The 22,273-nt window shown below is 46.3% G+C and overlaps 1 protein-coding gene across 25 annotated transcripts in view; it reads left to right on the forward strand.

The window, feature by feature from the left end:
• The window catches only part of TMCC1 (transmembrane and coiled-coil domain family 1), a 156,545-nt gene that overhangs the window by 129,900 nt on the left and 4,372 nt on the right, over positions 1-22,273 (forward strand). For 19 of the 25 annotated variants that reach the window (XM_069560958.1, XM_069560949.1, XM_069560960.1 and 16 more), the window contains 2 exons: positions 1,928-2,862; positions 19,709-19,844. In XM_069560958.1, the coding sequence (XP_069417059.1) occupies positions 1,928-2,862; positions 19,709-19,844 (1,071 nt within the window). Of the gene's footprint in view, positions 1-1,927; positions 2,863-19,708; positions 19,845-20,080; positions 20,585-22,273 lie in introns of those variants that run through there. The other 6 variants (XM_069560954.1, XM_069560956.1, XM_069560955.1 and 3 more) reach the window with 2 other exon arrangements.

The following is a 22,273-nucleotide window of genomic DNA, read 5'->3' on the forward strand; positions in this document are numbered from 1 at the left end:
CTTCTGTTCATGTGGAAGGAAAATATTACTGCTTGCTATTCACATCAGTAGTAATATACTGAACCCAGTTGCGAACTGCGTGTGTCTTAGCAATCAGCATGGTCCCTGCTCAGACAGCACACTGAGGAGGTACAGCCAAGATGGGAAAGGGAAAATGCGTCTCTAGACTGACAAGTTAATGGTCAGCACTTCATGACTATTTCAGATTTGGTGTGTTATTGTCATTACAGAATTACCGATTTGGCCTTTCCGAATATGAGAGTAACCTATATGTAGTTCTTGCTACCATCTTGTTTACTGGTAAACGAGATTAGGGATGGGAAACAAGGGAAAGAATGTGCCCCCTCTTTCTCCAGGGTGGTGAACTTGCACATCGTCACTCCTGGTGGGAATTGTTTACCCCACAGTGGTTATTTCATAATTTCTTGCTGTCACTGCTCAATAGAGAGCAGCGTCTAAAGCCTTTTTGCATGGCTGTCATTGTCCAGTTGTGTCCGACTCTTTGTGACTCCGTGGACTGCAGCACGCAGCCCTTCCTGTCCTTCACTACCTCCTGGAGCTTGCTCAAACTCGTGTCCATTGAGTCGGTGACGCCATCCAACCATCTCATCCTCTTTTTGCATGGGCCCTGCCCTAATTCATCACCACAAGCCACATCCAGGCGCACCTTCTTGAAGGGCTTTTTTCTCCTGAATTAGAGAAACTCAACCTTCCCTTAGCTTTGGCCTGATGGTTTTGAAGTTTGATAGTTGAAGTTTTCAAATCTGAACAATCTGTCTTCTTCTTTGGCTCCCTTGAATGGTTGCACACACACATAGGAAGATAGTCATTGTATGTGTTTTGGAGTCCCTTGCCTAATAAAAATCTTTGAGTAGACAGAACGGACAAAATTTGAGCTTCACACAAGGCCTGAACTTAGTCCCTGACTTGTTTAATTACTTACCTCTTCTATCTCTGTCCCAGACAGTTCATGTTACCTTGCCCAAGCTTATCACAGCTACTTGTGATCTGGGCTTTTAACTCTCAAGCCCTTATTATGTTCATGCTTGCCACTTTCAGCAGGACCTTCCCGTTCTCCCCTTCACATGCCGCCAACTTCCAATTTAGTGTCCCTGTTGGAATAGACAAAATGATTCTGTATCCCTTGATGTGGTTTGATTAAAAAGACACGTGACAACAATTGGATTTTTATATATAGCCACTTAACTTACCTTTCTCACCAACATTTTCAGATGACTGTAATCTGAAAGCAAGAATTGGAATACAGTGGTATCTAAATACAGAGACAGTTTTCATATGATTAAATTGAAATGCAGATGTACTATGTTGTACATAGATAAACTTCTAAACACAAGTATGTGTGCTGAGTGTGAATTAATTCATGCTTTAAACTCACTGGGAGAGCTTTATTATTTAAAGCAGTACTGTAAGAAATCCTTTAGCAGGAGACGAATACCTTTTGCACAGATTCCAGCCTCTGCAAATCTTTTCTCATGTATCTGGTTTACTTAAAGCAAAGTGTGCTTGTTTGGGGACAGTATCCAAGAGGGCAAGGGGGCTGGTACAGGACAGGAGGAATTGGGTCAGCACTCTGTGCTGAGTGGCTGTCCCCAGTGGCTCAGTGGTAAAGAATCCACCTGCCAGTGTAGAAGATGTGTGTGTGATCCCTGGGTGGGGAAGATCCCCTGGAGCAGGAAATGGCAGCCCGCTCCAGGATTCTTGGCCTGGAGAATCCCATGGACAGAGGAGCCTGGTGGGCTCCAGTACATGGGATCGCAAAGAGTCAGATAGGACTGAGTGACTTAAACAATTAGAACAATGCTCTGTACTGAGTAGGTGAACTTTTTCAATACATTGGGGCCCATCGATGGTGGAGAGCGAGTCCTCCTGGGCTCCTTCTAACCTCCCCCTCTTGCTTTCACACCAGATCGAGCGGTTGGAAGTGAGCAGCCTTGCCCAGACCTCTAGTGCGGTGGCCTCCAGCACAGATGGCAGCCTGCACACAGACTCGGTGGATGGAACCCCAGACCCTCAGCGCACAAAGGCTGCTATTGCCCACCTGCAGCAGAAGATTCTGAAGCTCACGGAACAAATCAAGATTGCACAGACAGCCCGGGACGACAACGTGGCCGAGTACCTGAAGCTGGCCAACAGTGCGGACAAGCAGCAGGCCGCCCGCATCAAGCAGGTCTTTGAGAAGAAGAACCAGAAGTCCGCCCAGACCATCCAGCAGCTGCAGAAGAAGCTCGAGCACTACCACCGGAAGCTCCGGGAGGTGGAGCAGAATGGGATCCCCCGGCAGCCAAAGGATGTCTTCAGGGACATGCACCAGGGGCTGAAGGACGTGGGCGCCAAAGTGACCGGCTTCAGCGAAGGCGTGGTGGACAGCGTCAAGGGGGGGCTGTCCAGCTTCTCCCAGGCAACCCACTCGGCTGCTGGGGCCGTAGTCTCCAAGCCCAGAGAGATCGCGTCTCTAATTCGGAATAAGTTTGGCAGCGCTGACAACATCCCCAACCTGAAGGACTCTTTAGAGGAAGGGCAGGTGGACGAGGCAGGGAAGGCCTTGGGGGCCATTTCCACCTTTCAGTCCAGCCCCAAGTATGGGAGCGAGGAGGACTGTTCCAGCGCCACCTCGGGCTCAGTGGGCGCCAACAGCACCGCCGGCGGCCTCGCCGTAGGAGCGTCCAGCTCCAGAACCAACACCCTGGACATGCAGAGCTCAGGGTTCGATGCACTGCTGCACGAGGTCCAGGAGATCCGGGAAACCCAGGCCCGACTTGAGGAATCCTTTGAGACCCTCAAGGAGCATTATCAGAGGGACTATTCGCTAATAATGCAGGCCTTACAGGAGGAGCGATATAGGTAAGTGATACGGGATTCAAGTCCCGGATGTGTGACAGTGTCTGTGTTAACACCTCCTCTCTCAGTTCGCCCCGCCCTCTTCCTCTCATCCTGCGCCCACAAGTCTGTTCTCTGGGTCTGCGGAGACGCAGCTTTAAAAGGTCTGTGTAGAGTCTTTCTCTGGAGTATCCACAGCACTTTAGATATGTTGTATGATGTGGGCATGAGTTCTGAGAGAGAGCAAAAGAGAGGCCAGAAGAGTTAAATTACTCCCAAGATCTCATACCAGTCACTGTAGCCCTCCTGTCTTCAACTTCCAAATGGAGCCAAGGCTTTCCACCTACTTACTTATAATCCCAGCACCACAAACCATTGCAGCCCATAGCTCTACTACGTGAAACTGAAAAGATCTGTAACCCTCTGAACTCTGTAGAAATTAAAGATAGAGCCCAGCCAAACATACTGAACCTTGCAGATACTTGCCTTTAAACACACTTATCTGGGCAGTTGATATAGAAAGATTTAGACTGGAAGTAAATCTAGATAAGCCTGTGTGTTACTTTCATGGATTGCCAGCTCTTTGAATGAGAGTGGACTTAAAACATGACATGGTTCTACGCAGTTAGAAAATTCTCCAAGGACTGAGTGCTTGGAGTCATAATCTGTGTTAAGGGTAGGAGCCGGCCTCTCTTTTGTGTTTCACAGCACACACTGTATTCATATTAGACCAGTCTTAACCATTCTCCACGTCTGTGTCTTTGCCTCTTGTTCCCATCGCATGCGGCTGGTGTTGTCAGCCAGAGCCAGGCCGCCTCTCTGAGACAGATGTAAGGGCCAGTATTACAGGAGCCACACGCCCTGCTCACAGCCACAGGTTAAGCCCTGAAAGGCCTGCGTCTGGTCCTGTCCCACTTAGCATCTAGAGTCTCAGTACTTTTACTGTAGTGTCAAGGATTGAACAGTCCCTTCACCTCTTGGGGGAAAAAAAATAATGAAAATGATTTTTTATTTCAAATTTGCTTTTATGAGGTAATTTTAGGGCCTGAGATTAATTGTTCATGTGTATCAGTTAGTTCCGAGAGGAGTTACAGCAGCAAGCTCTTTTCAGGTGATAAAAATGTCACTCAGTCCTGCCTCTAATCTTCACTCTTCTGTCCTTCAGTTCTGACTTAAGACTTGAAGGGAGAAGAAAAGAGAAGTGTGGGAGAGAGAAATGAAGTTCTAAAAGCAAGTGAATGATTGTTCTTATGTCATTGTTTTATGTATTCTTTAATATACTTAGATGAAGAGGGAAATGGCAACCTACCCCAGTATTCCTGCCCGGAAAATTCCATGGACAGAGGAACCTGGTGGGCTACATACAGTTCACGAGGTTGCAGAGTCTGACACAACTGAGCACACGTACAGAGTATACTTAGGAAACAGTATCCAAAGCAGTGGGCAATCTGACTCATACGCAGAGTCTAAAAACACCTAACTCCCAGGTTCAGATTCTAGGCCTGCTGCTTTCTGATCTTGCAAACTGGACAAGATTCTTAACCTCTCTAAGTCTTGATTTCCTCATCTCTAGCATAGAAATAATAATAGTCCTTCATAGGATGATTGTGCCATTTAAATGAAATAATTTATGCACAGCACGTAGCTCAGTGCCTGGCCCTGTAGTGCTTGATTGATGTTAGGTAGCAGCTGCTACTGCTGCTATTAAAATACATTGCCCTGAACATGGAGACCTGGGCGTTCCATGGTCAGTTGCTCAGAAAAACAACTGCCTGCTTTGACCTCTTTATTTTGAAAGGAAAGCAAAACATTCCAGTTTTTAAATTCTTCCAGAGCTTAAAATTCATATAGAGTTTGTTACGCTGTCAAGTCCAGTGTAGGCCAGTGTGAGAAAATTGGGGAGTTGAAAAACAAGCCTCCCAAGGCCACCTCTGTGTCCACTTAAAATAATTCACAGACAGGACAGAACTTTTAGCTCCTCATTAGTATCTCATTAAAAGAATCACATCCAAGCCACTTGGCTACGTGAGGAGAAGTGCACTCCTTTCATTGCATTTTGAATTCTGAAAAGTGAATGCCTAGTTTTCTGAATGAAGAGAGAATAAAAGGAACTTGTGAATTTTCAAACCTGAAGGGGCAGGAGGAAGACATGTCTGCCACATCACTTCAGCCTGAGCGTGGTCTTTCCTTTAAACGGAATCTTTTTTCTTCCCCCCCAAGAAAAGCATTGGAAAAGTCAACAACTGTTTACTCAGTTATTTCGTTGGCAGCAGTATTTCCATGTATAGAGCAATAAGAGAATTCTCCTCTATTCCATATGTCTTTACACAGTAAATATACTTATCTAATTTTGTTGGTCTTTGGACTGTTTTACATAAATGAGGTTTCCGCCACGGATTGTAGTGTATTCTTTAAGGCCCACAACTTTTCACTTTTTAAGCATTTTTGCAGCATTTCTCTCCCTTCTTTTAACAGAGTAGTACATTGAACCTGACGTGAGTGGAAATAGCTGACAACAGTAGTGTTCTAGCCTAGAGGGATACTCTCAGCCCAGTGCAGGTAGAAGCGTACATGCTTCCGCAGTAAATGGTCCTGGGCAGTTTGCTCTCTGTCCTTTCCACACCTTCTCCACTCTCTGAGTGAGCTGCCTGCAGCAGCCTCTCTCTGCGGATTTCTGTTTTTGCTCTGTTCCAGGCCTGGAAGGGCTTGGACTTATGAGACTCTTCTGTGACCAGGAAACCCATTAATGCGTCCATGGCTGCTCTAGATGGGTTTCTGCTTATTCTCGCTGCCTTAGTTTATTTTACTAACATCTGAGTTGACAGGAGGGAGGCCAGGCACAGTGGTTAAGGAAGAGGAGGAGGAGGACTCTGCCTCTGCAGCATCAGTAAACCCCTAGGGTGCCCACTGCGCTAGATGTTTCCTGCATGTTCTCTGACCCTCACGGTGGACCTGTAGGCACACTGCACCCGGTTTTGTGCGCTCAGTCTCTCAGTCATGTCCGACTCTTTGCAACTGCGCTGCCTGTAGCCCGCCAGGCTCCTCTGTCCATGGGATTCTCCAGGCAAGAATACTGGAACGGGTTGCCATTTCCTTCTCCAAGGGATCTTCCCGACCCAGGGATCAAACCCACACGTCTTGTATTGGCAGGTGAATTCTTTACCACTGAGCCGCCTGGGAAACCCTAAACCCAAGTTTACAGATGAGAAAATTGAAACCCAGTGAGGTTTTAAGTTTTGCCAAAGATTGCTCTGTAAATGGTAAAGCCAGGAATCACACCCACTTTAATGTGACCCCAAAGCCTGGGCTCTCTTCATCCCAGGACAAGTATTTTCCCAAAGTCGACCCTGAAATCTGTCTGACAGACTAACCTAGAGTCTAGCTCTAGGAAGCATTGACTTTAATAGCAAGAGCTTTAGGGCCTTTTTGAGGACCCAGTGTCTGTTTCTGTAGAAGTTCTCTCTATGTTTAGCATATTCTATAAAATTCTGTGGATGCTCAAGCTTATGCAACACTTTAGGTGAATAATAAGGGACCCCTACTTAAGTAAACCTCCACTACCCCATCCTGATTTCCCCCTTTTCAGAGTCCTTTCTCAATACCATCAGTCACTTCATTGGTATTGGTCTCTACACCAGTGAGTTGCACCAGGGAAAAGAGTTTTGCCCAAGACCGTCTTCTTTGGAATCATCAGAATTCCTCAGAAACCTCTTTTCACCCACATGATTGTGCCACAAGTGAAGAGTGTGTCTTCAGCGCCCACACACACTTAGCCAAGGCAGTCAGTGTCGCAGAGCTTGGATCTGAACTCCGCCTCAACCTTGGGCCCCTAACTAGGTGTTTAGTCTTTGCGCTTTGCTTTGGACTCTCAGGTATGAGTGGGATCGTATATCTGAGGAGGCAGGAGACAGGATATGTAGCTGTGTTTGTTTTTTTTAAGTGATGGAATCTGTGCTGACATCAGATTCTCTTTGTCCATCTAATCTCTTCATCCCATTAGAGTATTATTGCAGATTGGTTCGTGGCAACTGGGTTCACTTTCGTACATCAGAGGTAGAGGGGGCCCTTAGATATCTAGTGTAATCTCATCCCAGAGATGAGTCCCCTGAGACCCAGAGAGATAAAGTGACTTCTGCCAGGTCACACAGTAAAATGGTTTAACATATATTTAATTGGCTGCTAAAAGCTGGAGGTTTAGTCCTGTTCCCAAATTGAATGTACCGTGCTGAGCTACTGTAGGAAGAAATTCCGCTATGGCAAAGTGCATTGAAACCAGGAGAGAACGAGGAAAACAGTCCATCAGTAGTCTTACAGGTTCATGTTGTCATTTTTCCCAGAGAATTTTGCTCAGCGACTGCCTGCGTGAAGCAGTGTCGTATCAGGCAGGTGAAAAACCCTCCTGGTGTTGATGAGCAGTAATGCCATTTGAAAGCTTCTATTTTAAGGGGATTGCTGTTCTTTGGAAATCGGCTTCTGAGACTGTTTGTATTAAGCCCAGGGATATTTTAAATTGCACTGAGTCATAAGAGCAAAAATACAGAAGGAGCCCGTCCCCATGAGCAGCTGTCACACGCTGCAGAGCAGTCAGTGGTGAGGCCCACCCAGGTAGGCACCGGCCACTGGAGTTCTAACTAGAGAAGCTGTTGTTAAGTGTGAATTTATTTTCCTGTCACTGGGCATAAGACAGAGATACGGTCAGATACAGCTGTGGTAGCCCCGTATTCTTAGGTTAAACCCGTCTGTCAACTGTCAGTTAATCTGAGAGTCTGCAGAGGGTATGCAGACCAGGTTTGGCCATAAGCTTGAAATAGAAACTGAAAATATTGGCTCAAATTGGTTCTTCATTTATAAGAGGGGAAAAAGCCCAATTGAGAGGTGCACCTCAGAGACAGACTCTTCATTCGGAGGGTAAGATCTTCCACCTGAGAGACTTTTCACGCAGGTGAGCTCCTCCCAGGTTAGCCCTGGAGAGGTGCTGAGGTGGGAGGGGAGAAGGGCGGACAGATGGAAGCGTGAGCAAATACAGTGACCACTTTGTTCGTTAAAAAAGGTTGGGCAGGCCTGAATTTGCTTGCCAGTTCTGACTCTGGTGAGTGCTATGAGCTGCTGTGGCTCACCTAAGCTCAGTTTCCTCCATAAAAGCGATGTCTATGGTGCAGGGTTGTGGAGATTACTAAATGAGGCAGTGTCTGTGGGGGCAGCCAGGATGGTGTGAGCAGCACCAGGATATCAGAAAGCTGTCATCACCGTCTCCCCCTGTAGCCTTTATTTATTCCCTCTGTGCTTGTGGCATCTGCTGCTTTTCGTCTTTTAAGATAACTCACTGCCTCTCCTGAAAGCTAGGGGGACTGGTTGTTGTTGATTGGGGGCTGAAACTGTGCTTTTTCCTTTTCAACTGAAGGCTAGTGGAGTCTTTCCTAGTCTCTTTTTGGGCCTCGACATAAATAAGGGAACAGAAGGTAAGGAGGGGAAATCGATTTTCTTTCCCCCAGTTCAGCCAGGGGCGCGTTCGGGCTCCCACTGCACGTCCTGTCTCCAGCCCCCGCCGTGTCTGCCCATTCAGGCCCAGCACTGGCAGAAACCGCCTCGGGTCTCTAGGACGCGCTGGGGAGATAATGCACTCATCTGCTGCCAGGCTTGCCTGTTGGTGTCAGTCAGCCGGGACCTAGTCCTTCTTGTTCCTCTCAATACCTGTTCCACAGGATTCTTCAGCCATCCTGTCCTGGTGACCTGTTGCCCAATCAGGGAAGCCCCATAGGCTCTCAGAGATGGCTCCACACTCCTGAGCCACACCCAAAGAGTGGTGGTGCATTCCCAGCTGTGCGCTCACCCAGCTTTCTCACTTGTCAGGAATGTGGGCCCGAAGAGCCTGGCTTATCTTTGGTCTAGGAAGGTGACTACTGTGTTGACTAATCCAGTGGATGAATTGGACAGGTTTCCAGGACCAGTTGGGAATTTTCACTCTCCAAGACCAGTATTCATTTATGCATTGTAAACGTGCAGCAAATCTAGATGTATTTTCGGCTGTACCCCAATACAAAGTGTTTTTGACATTAAATAAAAATTTGGGAAAAAAAAATTTTTTTTAATGTTTTATTTCATTTATTGGACACACAGCATGTGGGATCTTAGTTCCCCAACCAGGGATCGAACCCATGCTCCCTCCACTGAGAGCTCAGAGTCTTAACCACTGGGCCACCAGGGAAATCCAAAATTTGAAAAAAATTTTTTTAATTAATTTTAAAATAAAAAAATAAATAAGCTTGGGGCGGGGAGCGGGAAAGTAGGTTGCCTAAGGGTGAAGCACCCCACTGGTGAATTTAACCCAGATAGATTCTTGTGGTCAGACTAGACTAGACTCAGATCCTGTTGTTAAAAGCCTGGAATAAACTGCTCTAAATTCCTCTTGGGAAAAAAAATCTAGATGTATCTTAATACTTTGTAGACAGAGCAGTTGCATCTTGGTGGAAAAGAGTTTCACCTCCCCAAGTACGATATAACCTACTTTTTTCAGAAAAGATCGTACAGTGTTCAGGCTGTCTGTTTACTAGATAGTTAAGCTCAAATCATATTTAGCTGTCAACGCTGCATTTGAGTTGTAATGATTTAGGAAGGACCTTTAAGTTAAAAGTCTCAGAGTAAGATTATTTATCTTATGCTCCTTTGTGTTCCATGTTAAGTCACATGAGAAGCATGTGCCAGTCAAAGTCACAGACTCGTAGGGCCAAGAACACCCACCCTTCGTGTCCAGAGAGTTCAAGTAGTGTCATATGAGGGGTTACAGGTCCCTTAAGGAGCTCTTGATTTTAAAAAATCACACGTGAAAGGCTGATTCACAGTTTAGTTTCCCTTTTTTTCACCCTCTGCTGGTTTAGCGTTAATATTTAAGGAGAGAATGGTGATGTGTTCTTTTTATGAATTCCCTAGGTATCTGGCTTCTCTGTTTTAGAATTCAGACTGGAAGTAAACACTGAAAAATAAAGGGAGCAAAAGAGTCTATAATATTCAAAATGGGAGAGGTGGAAAGTTGGTGACAGCATTTTCCTCCTTCCTTTAGTCGTCTAGATTTCTCATCTGACCAACAGTATGGGACAGGGTGGAAGTTATAAAAACGACAACAATGAAACAGATCTAAGCAGCGAGAAGCATGAAGCAAGCGATTCCCATCCTCCTGCACCTCACCAGCAGGGGGAGGTTGTGGCATTTTTTTTCTCAGCCTCCCCTTTCTAAGTTGCACTTCAAAGCACCTCCCAGAGAGGAAGGAGGTGAGGATTACCGAGCAGTGTCTCGAGTCTCTGAGGCAAACACGTCACATAAAAAGGCCTAGTGGGCCAGGTAGCTCTTGTTGTTCTCGTGATCTCTGCTGGCGTTTTTGATATTTCGATGCTGACAGTGATTAATTGGTTAGACTGATCCCTAAACTCCTCCACCCCACACGCTCCCCCACCGCACATAATACCACAGCATTTTTTACTGGGCTCTTTGGGCCAGGCTGTTTGCAGACTGTAATTTCACATGTGGTTTATGTAAGCCTCTCAGGCTGGAAGCACTGAAAAAAAACATTTGAGTGGAAGTGGCTAAGCCTAGTCAGGTTTGTGCTTTTCAATTTGCAGGTTGTGAAAAGAGCTGAGAGCCCGAACTTCTCTGACCCAGGTGGGAAAATTAGGGAAAATGTTTTAGTAATGACAGGCCAGTCGAGTTCTTTCAGTGTACTGAGACAACCCAGAGGACGGCATTGCACAGCACCAGGGGCATCTTGCCAACCTCTTTGTTCGTCACATTTGGCAAAAGCCTCAAAGTGTATGGCTTTCTCGGTCTCCTCCCTGATGTTCCCTGCAGATTGGAGGTGCTTTACTACTATGGTAACCCAAACACAATTGTTTGTGTGAGTGTGATAGGATTTCCACTTCACAATAACAGCTGCAACTTTTCTGTTCTTTCAGAAAGTCATCATTCTCCAGGTAATTCTTATGACTTGAAGAGGGCAAACAAACGCTTAGTAGATGAATTAACGGGGCTGTTTCAGCTGGACCCTTTGTGGGTTTTGCTTTACCCCTGAGTTCTGCAGCTTCATGTCACCTCAGCAAGGCTCCTAACCTGTCTGTGTCTCGTCTGTTGGGAAACGGAGCTCTTCTGCTTATGCCAGTGCCACTTGGCTAGTTAGCTGCCTGCTAATAAAGCGCTGTCTTTGGGAGCACCAGTTACATTTTCCCATTCAGGAAGACTCAGCCTGAGGGGTGTTGCTGTTAATCCCCATGTAACTGTGAGTAAATTGTTCAGCTTCTGAAAGCCTTCGTTTTCTGCAAGGGCATGGTAACCCAGGGTAAAGATTAACACTTTCTACTCAACTCTTTCTGGAGGTTTACAAAGACCTGATAGAATTTATTCAAGAGACTTTGCTTCACACACATACACAACACATGCCATGAAAGGAAGGCAGATAGGAGGGTTTTTACCAATTTAAAGGACAGCTTGGAACAGGCCAGCTAGTTCAGTTAGTTCAGTCGCCTGGCGGACTTGAGCCGGGGTGATGGCCGGAGCCATCGGTGCGCCTGTGCTGGCCTCCTGATGAGGAGGCAAGAAGTAAGAGGCTTGTGCCCAGCGTGGAGGACAGATGCCTGCCCCGTAAACCCACCTGTATGATTTCATAGGGAAAGCAGCATGGGTATACTGGGAGTGCTGAAAATTCCGGAATATGTGAGACTGAGAACGTGGAGACATGAAGAAATGAAGGGTTAGAGAAATGAATCAGAAGCAGGAAGCCGTGAAGAGTGCAGCCGTGTAGCACTTGGGATCCCGTGGCCACTGACAAGCAGCCCCCTGGAACCACCTCGCTAGGCTTGGCCTTTTTTTTTTGCCAGACATTTGTCATCTATCTCCTGTGTAATAATCCTCACAGCCACCCTTGGGAGGAGACAGACTTCTTAACAGGTGAACAGGGTCACTCACACCGGTGTTTTGCAGAGTCAGGATTTGAGTCTAAAACCTAGATGAGCAGATTCATGGGCTGGGACAAACTGTGACAGCATAAAAACATTTTCAAGTGAAGAAAAGGTACAAAGCAGAAACAGTGAAGGTGGAGAGCCTTTAGATATAACGTGGGGTGAACAAAATTCAGTCCTAACATGGTTTCCAGAGCCTTTGACGTGTTAGTAATCTTTATATGACAGACGCTGGTTTATAAGGTTCAAGAGTTAGAAACACGTGCTGACGACTTCGCGCTTACTCTTGATTCACATGTAGCATTACGTACTCATCGGTAGTGTTACATCATTATAGAATCTCCCCTTCTACAGACAGGTTGAAAAAGAATCCGAGGGCCAACCTCAAGTGTCCTCTGATAGATCATCTTAACTGTTCATAGGTGTCAGTATGCAAAATATGTTTTGTCACAACTCAAAGCCACGAAACAGCTCAAAAAGAAACCTGAAAAGAGGAGATAACCTGCAGGAGGGAACGCCATGGAAGACTCTGAAGCCAAAGTTGCCAACGTCACGAGGAAATCCAGGTGATGAAAGAGACTGAGTGTGAAACAGACCAAACACATGCGACATTATACTGCCGGAGGATGGCAGTGATACCTCCAGAGGGCTAGGGAAGAGAAACCACACACAAGCTGCTCTGTCCCACCTGCTTTATTCTTCAAGGAAGAGGGTGAAATCAAGACACTTTCAGACACATGTAGGTAAAATTACCTCTTATAAAGCCTTGCTGAAAGAAAAACTAAAGAAAAAAGAACGTAAATCAGTGAAAGAACTCAATAAAGCAGGTTGGTAAATCTTAATTAAGTAGGGACTTAAAAAATTACATTGGGAACTCTTAATGTCTACATCAGTTTGGATCTAAAATTGCGGAAGAGAATATAGGATTCAAGGCTTGCATTTCAAAGAAATGTTAAAGTGTTAAAAGTTTGAGGGGCGGAAAAAGCGTATCTTATGTCCTGATATGCCTGTCACTCGGCACCTGGCAACTTTCTGTTCATGTCATTCCTGTTACCTTAAAGTGATGGATGCTGGGACCCCCTGGCTGTCCAGTGGTTAGCTCCCACCTCCAGGCTCCAAAGCGTCTTGCTCTTACCTCCTGCCTTCTGTGTCTTCCCCCAGAATAGAATACAGGCTCATCTTTACAAATAACACGAGGCGAGAGAGAGTGATACTGACAGATTCGTGTGCAATCAAGACTTTACCAGGGTTTGGTTCTATGGAATCCATGGGCACTGCCTCTTATTGCTGAAGGCAGGCATCACAAGTAATGTAGCTGAGAGAGGGGACTTGGTGTGAGTGAGGAGTTGCTAGGTTTTAGTTCAGTTTTAGATGGATAGCTGCATCTATCTAGCAGTGAAAACAACTCTTAAGAAAAATGAGACCCTGCCCCTGGAGGTGTTCACAGAGAGATTCCTTGTCAGGGCTATTGTAGAAATAGTTCCTGGGTGGAAAGAGATTTAACAAGGCTGCTTCTGTTCCCTAGAATTTAAGATTCTTTATAGTCAAGGAACTAAATTTTTTACCTTTCAAACAATATGGTGTACTTCTCTTTGTAACATACTGATTTTTAATAACTCATGAGGGTGAAGGAAGGAGGTATGTGAAATAGTGATCATGTTAGAAACATGTAAAGTAGGGTGTGAGAGACTGGATTTATTTTGCAGTGAGCACAATGACGCGGACTGCTGATGAGTCTAAAAGAGACTTAAGGCGTGAATCAGTCACCACAGGAAATACTTGGTTGGTTAGAAAGGTTTTCAAATTCCCATAAATTCTTTTCAGGAAGCAAGTATTCACCTGATGCCTTCTTCATTATGAACTAGAAACATTTTCAAAACAGCCACTGTGTTCTTAGTAAACTGAAGATGGAAAAAAGAGAAACACATTTTTTAACACCTCCTGTGTACTCAAACGGATGTTTCAAGGTAGATTATTAACCTCAGTTTACAGATGAAGGAATTTGCTATGTAAAGTGAGCCGACCTGAGACTGTGCAACTTTGAGGGGTAGAATTCGCAAAGGACTCACGAACCTGGCTGTAATACCTGTAGTCATTTTCCCCCGATGTTTATTCTAAAACTTTCAAACACACTGCAGACTTGGGGGAAAAAAGTGTACAGTTAACTCCCATACTAGTAATGTATTGTCTTACTGTATATCTTTCCATCTATCTATCCTTTATCTGTTTTTTTATGCATTTCAAAGTAAACTACCGTAATCTTTTTTAACAGCTTTATTGAGATACGCAAATCAGTGGTTTTAGTATATCCACAGATACATGCAGCCACCACCATAATCAGTTTAGGACATTTTTATCAGTCTACAATCTTCTCTACCCTGCCCCAGCCCCTGGCAACCATTAATCTTTCTGTCTCTATAGCTTTGCCTATTTTGAATATTTCATGCATGCGGAATCACACAATTTTCAGTTTTCCTTACTGGCATCCTTCACTTAACATATTTTCAAGGCTCATCCATACTGTAGCGTGTGTCATTACTGCATTTCTTTCTCTTTCGCAATAACACTGCGTTGTATGAGTAGACCACACTTTATATATCCATTCATCACTTGATAGTGGGTTGTTTCCACTTGGGGCCATTATGAATAATACTTCTATTAATATTTGTATACGAATTTCGAGTGGAAGTTAGTCTTCCTTTCTCTGTGGTGTACACCTGGAGTGAGATTTCTGGGGCACATGGTAACTATGTTTAGAGCTCCAAACTTACTTTCCAGAGAACAGTTGCACCAGCTGTATACCAGGGTTCGAATTTCCCCACGTCCTCACCAACACTTGTTATCATCCTCTTTCCTACTCTAGGTCCATAATCTTTTTTATTACAGTCCTCCTGTTGACTCTGCCTTGACATAAAGCTTCAAAACCATCAGTCAGTGTGGTAGTGTCCAGGCCCCTTTGGAGCTGTGTGATTCGAATCCACTTTAGACCTGACTCACCCTTCTTGCGAAGGGAATTCATCTGGCCTTCTTGAATGGTTAAGAACTTGGGCTTTAGAGTCAGACCTACCTGGATTCAAGATTGAAGTCCTCGCTCCCCTACTTAATTTCTCTGCCCTTGGGCAAATTTCTGTATCTCTCTGAGCTCCAGATTCCTCATCTGTAAAGTAAAGGTATTACCTACTGTCTTCTTGGGGTTGTGGAAGGTAATTTATATAATCCATGCTAAATCGATTCAGCTAAGTCAGTCTTATCTGACTCTTCGAAACCCTGTGGACTGTAGGCTGACAGGCTCCTCTATCCGTGGGATTTCCCAGGCAAGAATACTGGAGTGGGTTGCCATGCCCTCCTCCAGGGGATCTTCCCGACCCAGGGGATCTTCCCTACCCAGGGATCGAACCCGTGTCCCGTGCACCTCCTGTATTGTAGCGAATTCTTTACTGCTGAAGCCCCAGTTTACATCATAAGCATTGGAGAAATGGTAGCTGCTGCTGCTCTTCCTTTTTAATCGGTTCTAATGGTATTTGTGAGCCAGGTTTAATGAAATGATTGTCTGTAACTTCCCTGCAAAGCCTGAAAGACCGTACAGTTTGTGGCTGAGAGACTGAGGTGGTCCACACAGCAGGGATGTCACCTGAGTCTGCCGCCGTCAGCGTGCAGGCTGGTCGCCACTACTGCCAGGCTGCCTGCCCTGCCACCCCACATCGGCCCTAGCTTAGAGAGTTCTTTGCTGCCAGCCCAGCCCAGCCCTTCTCCTAAATCCCAAGGAACTGACACAGTGGAACACCCCATTTTTAAAAAGCCTCTAGCCCCTGTGTGGTGAGGGGAGAGGATAACGAATCATCCAACGCTGATACCACCACACACGGTGGGTTTAATAGGACAGTCATACAAAGACAGTACGTTAACCTAATCTTGTGGCATTTGTTGAACTTAAAACGTGGTGGATTTCGTGCAAAGATGGGCTCGATAAATGACAGAAATGGTATGGACCTAACAGAAGCAGAAGATTTTAAGAAGAGGTGGCAAGAATACACAGAAGAAATGTACAAAAAAGATCTTCATGACCAAGATAATCACGATGGTGTGATCACTCACCTAGAGCCAGACATCCTAGAATGTGAAGTCAAGTGAGCCTTAGAAAGCATCACTACGAACAAAGCTAGTGGAGGTGATGGAATTCCAGTTGAGCTATTTCAAAACCTGGAAGATGATGCTATGAAAGTGCTGCACTCAATATGCCAGCAAATTTGGAAAACTCAGCAGTGGCCACAGGACTGGAAAAGGTCAGTTTTCATTCCAATCCCAAAGAAAGGCAATGCCAAAGAATGCTCAAACTACCGCACAATTGCACTCATCTCACACACTAGTAAAGTAATGCTCAAAATTCTCCAAGCCAGGCTTCAGCAATACGTGAACCATGAACTTCCAGATGTTCAAACTGGTTTTAGAAAAGGCAGAGGAACCAGAGATCAAATTGCCAACATCCTCTGGATCATGGAAAAAGCAAGAGAGTTCCAGAAAAACATCAATTTCTGCTTTATTGACTATGCCAAAGCCTTTGACTGTGTGGATCACAATAAACTGTGGAAAATTCTGAAAGAGATGGGAATACCAGACCACCTGACTTGCCTCTTGAGAAACCTATATGCAGGTCAGGAAGTAACAGTTAGAACTGGACATGGAACAACAGACCGGTTCCAAATAGGAAAAGGAGTACGTCAAGGCTGTATATTATCACCCTGCTTATTTAACTGCTATGCAGAGTACATCATGAGAAACGCTGGACTGGAAGAAGCACAAGCTGGAATCAGGATTCCCGGGAGAAATATCAATCACCTCAGATAAGCAGATGATACCACCCTTATGGCAGAAAGTGAAGAAGAACTAAAAAGCCTCTTGATGAAAGTGAAAGAGGAGAGTGAAAAAGTTGGCTTAAAGCTCAACATTCAGAAAACGAAGATCGTGGCATCTGGTCCCATCACTTCATGGGAAATAGATGGGGAAACAGTGGAAGCAGTGTCAGACTTTATTTGGGGGGGGGCTCCAAAATCGCTGCAGATGGTGAGTGCAGCCATGAAATTAAAAGATGCTTACTCCTTGGAAGGAAAGTTATGACCAACCTAGAAAGCATATTCTAAAGCAGAGACATTACTTTGCCAACTAAGGTCCATCTAGTGAAGGCTATGGTTTTTCCAGTGGTCATGTATGGATGTGAGTGCTGGACTGTGAAGAAAGCTGAGCGCCGAAGAATCGATGCTTTTGAACTGTGGTATTGGAGAAGACTCTTGAGAGTCCCTTGGACTGCAAGGAGATCCAACCAGTCCATTCTGAAGGAGATCAGCCCTGGGATTTCTTTGAAAGGACTGATGCTGAAGCTGAAACTCCAATACTTTGGCCACCTCATGCAAAGAGTTGACTCATTGGAAAAGACTCTGATGCTGGGAGGGATGGGGGGCAGGAGGAAAAGGGGACGACAGAGGATGAGATGGCTGGAAGGCATCACAGACTCGATGGACGTGAGTCTGAGTGAACTCTGGGAGTTGGTGATGGACAGGGAGGCCTGGCATGCTGCGATTCACGGGGTCGCAGAGAGTCTGACACGACTGAGCGACTGAACTGAACTGACGGAAAATGTGGTGCAAAATCAGCTCCAGAGGTGGCACTGTTTCCGAGTGTGTGCCGGGGCCCACAGATAACGTAAAAAGGCAGAGTTTCAGAGAACCTGCCTGAGTCAGACACAGAGTGGAAACCTTCCCTATCCATTGTTCAGGTCACTCTGGTGACGGTTTCGATGGGCAAGAAAGCAGCACAGAGATTATCAAGGACGCAGGAGAACTAAATAGGAGTCAGTAATTTAGCCAAGAGGGTCAGCTGGACCTTTATTTTTAATCTGTGTCTCATGGAGAAGGAATGGGGTTTAGGATCTAATTATTCATTATATAATTATTAGAAGGGAGAATGTTGCTGATGCCGCTGCCACATAAAGATGACCTTGAACAGAGAACTTCCATGGATTCCTTTCAAGTTTGTGTACCGCACATCTCGTTAAACACGAAAGGGACGGGTAGTTTAAATGTTTGCCTTTGTTCTGCCATTTCTGTTTTTTTAATACAAAGTTTTCCGAGACTTGCATGCCAGTGTTAGGTGTGTGCTTGCCTGAGAAGCACCCAGTCGTCGCATTTGTGGGGAGTTGGTTCTAGGAACCCACCCCACCCCCAGAAGTAGTGAAGTCTGCTGATGCTCCAGCCCCTTATGGAGCCCGTGCATACCCTCCCATGTGGTGGAGCTCGCCTATAGTACATTCAGGTCTGCACACAGTGTAGATGCTCTGTAGATACTGCTGGTGCCCAGTAAATGCACCTCTTAGGTTTCGAAACTTGATGGGTTTTTTGTTTTTTTTTTTAATATTTTCCATCCGAACTCGGTAGAACCTGAAGTATGTAGACCCCCAACTGTGTATCCTCCTCTTGGGATGAGCCCTCCGTGTTTCTAGTCACCGTCAGCTAGAGCTGTGTGATTCCTCCCTGTCGGGGCTTCTTACTGTGTTGTCTTCAGCCTTTCTCCTACCTACTTAGCTCTTTCCTTTCTTTTTTTTTTTTTTTTTTTGGTTCCTTGAATTGCACCCACAACCTGCCGGAAGCTTCACCAGTAGCAGGCAGCCCTGTGTTCCTCATGTCAGCCTCCCCCCTCAGCATCTGCTTTGGGTCCATGTACTGTCTATTTCAGGTTCCCCCTGCCTTCCCTGCCCCTTAAGGGCAGAATTTCTTTCTCCCCCAACTGTTCTGGCCAGTCCGTACATTTCTTCTCCCGCCCTTCACCCGTGTTCTTTGTCCAGTCTCTATGATCTCTTCCTTTTAAATGGTTCCAGTCCCACAGATCCACGGTGCCATGCCCAGGTCCCGTCTTCATGTAGAATGAACCTTTTCACGTGAGTCTGAAGTGCTAGAGGTACCAGATGAACAAAATATGCTCCCTGCTCCTGAGGAACCTTCTCTTTGTGCATTCCCCCACTTTTCTTCTCAGCTGCAGCCACACTGTCCCTCCTCTCTGTTCTAAAATCTGCCAAGCCAATTCTCATCTCAAGAGTTTTATTCTTGCTTTAAGATAGTTCCTTCGGCTTTAAGATACTCTTCCCCTCACATCTTCATGTGGCTTGTTCATGCCATCACCCAGGTTTCAGCTCTCAGGGTTGGGAAAAGGTCTTCCCAAGCAGTCCAGGGCCGCCGGGCACGCTGCCGTATGCCCGTCCCGATCTTCTCTGGCTCACTTACCCGCCTGCAGCTGTCTTGGTTTTACTGCCTTCCACCACCACTGTAGGCTGTGAACTCCTGAGGGCAGGCGTTCGGTCTCTCTTACCGCAGCGTTCCCAGAACCTTGAACAAACCAGGCACACAGCAGGTGCTCAGTAAACGTCTGTTGACCCTCGGGCACTGTGCTTGGCAATAGGGATGGTGGGCTCTGAATGACGAACATCCAGGTGAGTGAGTGACCTGCCCCAGTCGGAATAAGCTCCTGGTGATTGCTGGAAGGTCAGTTTCCAATTGCCTGCTGTGTATCTTCTGATGAGACCGCTTAACGTCCTCTGGTTTTTGCTTCTCCCATATGCCTCTGGGGGCAGAGTAAGAACGGCCTCATTTGTAATGGGTCTGCTCAAAAGCTAACCAGGGCTGCTGGCCTTGCTGCAAATACCTTGTGTTGAGAAGAATGTGGAAGAGCCCTGTTGCTGCTGTGATGCGGCCTTGTGAGAAGCTGTCCGTCCCAGGGACCGAGAGCTGTGCCCACTAGCATGCCTGTCACCCAGGCCACTTGCCTGATTTCTGTGTGCCCTCGTTTTCTTCCTTTGCAGAATGGATCTAGGGGGTTGGATGTGAATAATAACCAACAGAAATGCAGAACACGTGAACCGTGTCACTTCTCCCTCTTGTTAGGTGCGAGCGACTGGAAGAGCAGCTGAATGACCTAACAGAGCTCCACCAGAATGAGATCTTGAACTTGAAGCAGGAATTGGCCAGCATGGAAGAGAAAATTGCGTATCAGTCCTACGAACGGGCCCGGGACATCCAGGTCAGCACGGTGGGCCAGGTGGGAAAGCAGAAGGCTGAGAAGGCAGAATGGTGGTTTCCAGGGGCTCGGGGCAGGGTTACTGGTTAATGGGTCCAGAGTCTCAATTTCCTAAAATGGAAAGAGCGTGGAGGTAGGTGGCGGTGATTGTACAGCAGCACAAACGTGTCATGCCACTGACCCACGCGCTTAGAAGCGGTGCGGATGGTACATTTTACATCATGTATATGTTGCCACAGTACAGAAGGGGAAGAAAGGAGTGACACACCAGCACCTGCCCCAGCCTGGGTCCAGCCGAAAACACGGAGCTCAGTGCAAGAAGCCGGTCGCAGCGGCCGCACAGCGCCTGAGTCCATTTACGTGAAGTGCGCAGAGTCAGCAAGTCTACGGAGAAAGTGGATCTGTGGTTGCCAGAAACTGGAGGGAGAGGAACGGGAGTGATGGCTAAAGGGGAGGGGGTTATTCTGGGGATGATGGAAACATCCTGGAATTTAATAGGAGTGGTGGTTACACAACATGGTGAACTTATAAATGCTTCTTAAGTGAACACTTTAAAAGGAGCAAATGGTAGATGTTATATTATGTGTGGTAGATTTTATATTATGTATTTTTACCATGCACACAAAAAAATGTTTAGGGTCAAAGACAGAGAGGGCAGAGTATTAGAAGAAGATTAGACCGCCTGTAACACACCTGCTCTTCAAATGCGATGCGTGTCTCAAAGTAAAAGTGTCAATCACTCACTTGTGTGTGACTCTCTGCGCCCCCATGGACTGTGGCCCGCCAGCCTCCTCTGTCCATGGGATTTCCCAGGCAGGAGTGGGCAGCCATCCCGTCCTCCAGGGGATCTTCCCAACCCAGGGATCAAGCCCGGGTCTTCTGGATCACAGGCAGATTCTTTATCGTCTGAGCCACCAGCATTTCTCAAGTCCACCATTTGGAGGTGGTGTGCTTGCTTGGCTTCTTGGGAAATGTTTCTCGGGCTCAGGATGGTCTCAGTAGATGGACGAGCACGGATGTTACGTCTGTGGTTACTGCTTCGGAAGCTGCTCTGACAGGTCCCAGGGCCACGTGACCTATCTTCTGTGGCAGAAGCCTCACTGCCAGATCCACCTTATACAGCTACACTACCAGGCCATTTATGAGAATAATAGCGGGCTACACAGTCCATGGAGTCACCCAAGAGTCGGACACAACTGACCAACTCAACAATAACAGCGGTAATGAGGAAGGCTAATGGCACTCTTGTTTAATCCATGGCAAAAGAGAATATTTTAACTTTTTCTCATCCCGGTTGGGAGATATTTCTAAAAACCCTGAGAAAACTCAGACTCACACCAGGACCTTCAGTGCTTTGTTCCTTGTGGTTTTCACTGCCTTTCTCTGGAGCTCTGGTGGTTTCCTATGAAAGCATCCTGAAATAAACCAGTCTTGGTGCTGTAATACAGGAGACATGTATTACAGAAGCCTCAAGGAATCAAGGGAATGTCTAGATCATTTGCCCAGATGCCCCCTTTTCCATGACCCAGAAGTCTGTTTACATTTTAGTGTTTTTCCCAAGGTCCTTCTGGAATGGGGTGTATCTGTTGTGTGTCCATTCTCTAGCTTAGCTTCAGTCTCAAGTTGCCTTGCTGTCACCTCAGATCCCAGGAAACCAGCACCCACTGAAACCAAGGTCACATAATCCGGGCTCCTACCACTGCTGAACTTGGGAGGGTATCTGATCACGGCTAAGGAAATAGGTCCTGTCCTCTTGAGCTTTATGGTCGATTTCATACGAACCCGTGGGTGCAGGTTATGAGAGGAGACGCTGGGCCAGGTGTTGGGCACAGTGTCTGTTCCCTTCACAGATCAGCTCTCAAGAAGACAGTGCAGGGAGCCCTTTTGCCTGATGTTGGGGAGTTACTTAGCTTGAGAAGCACCTGGTAATATGTCCAGAGGAGGTTCACTCCATTGTTCTGTGAGAAAGGTGGAAATAACTCAGATCTCTCCAGTAGGGAGCTGGCTGAATAAACTGTGACCTAGCCACGCTGTAAATGCTAGGTAGCCATTAAGAAGAACCAGGTGGGCCTCCATGCATTGAGGTGGAGAATCACTAGGGCCCTCTGTCAAGTGAGAAACACGTTGTGGACCAGTCCCATGGTGTGATACTATTTGCATGAAGGTAGAAAAATTTTAAATAATTCCATGCATTTCCCTAAGGACTTCTGTGTGTAGACTTAAACACGGGTGAAAGGGTGAACACACCAGACTGGCAGAGTCACTCCAAGGGCAGGGACCGGGATTGAGGAAAATACCAAGGGAGCCTGTATGTCCTGTTACGGTGAGCAAGTGCGTGTGTCCTGTGCCACTCGAATTAGTAATTGTTACACGGGGGAAGAAAAGAGAGACGCAGTCGTGGGTTTGAGGTCTTGTCATTAGAATGTTCAAGA

This window comes from Ovis canadensis, chromosome 19 (genome assembly GCF_042477335.2).
Source record: "Ovis canadensis isolate MfBH-ARS-UI-01 breed Bighorn chromosome 19, ARS-UI_OviCan_v2, whole genome shotgun sequence".
NCBI lineage: Eukaryota > Metazoa > Chordata > Mammalia > Artiodactyla > Bovidae > Ovis > Ovis canadensis.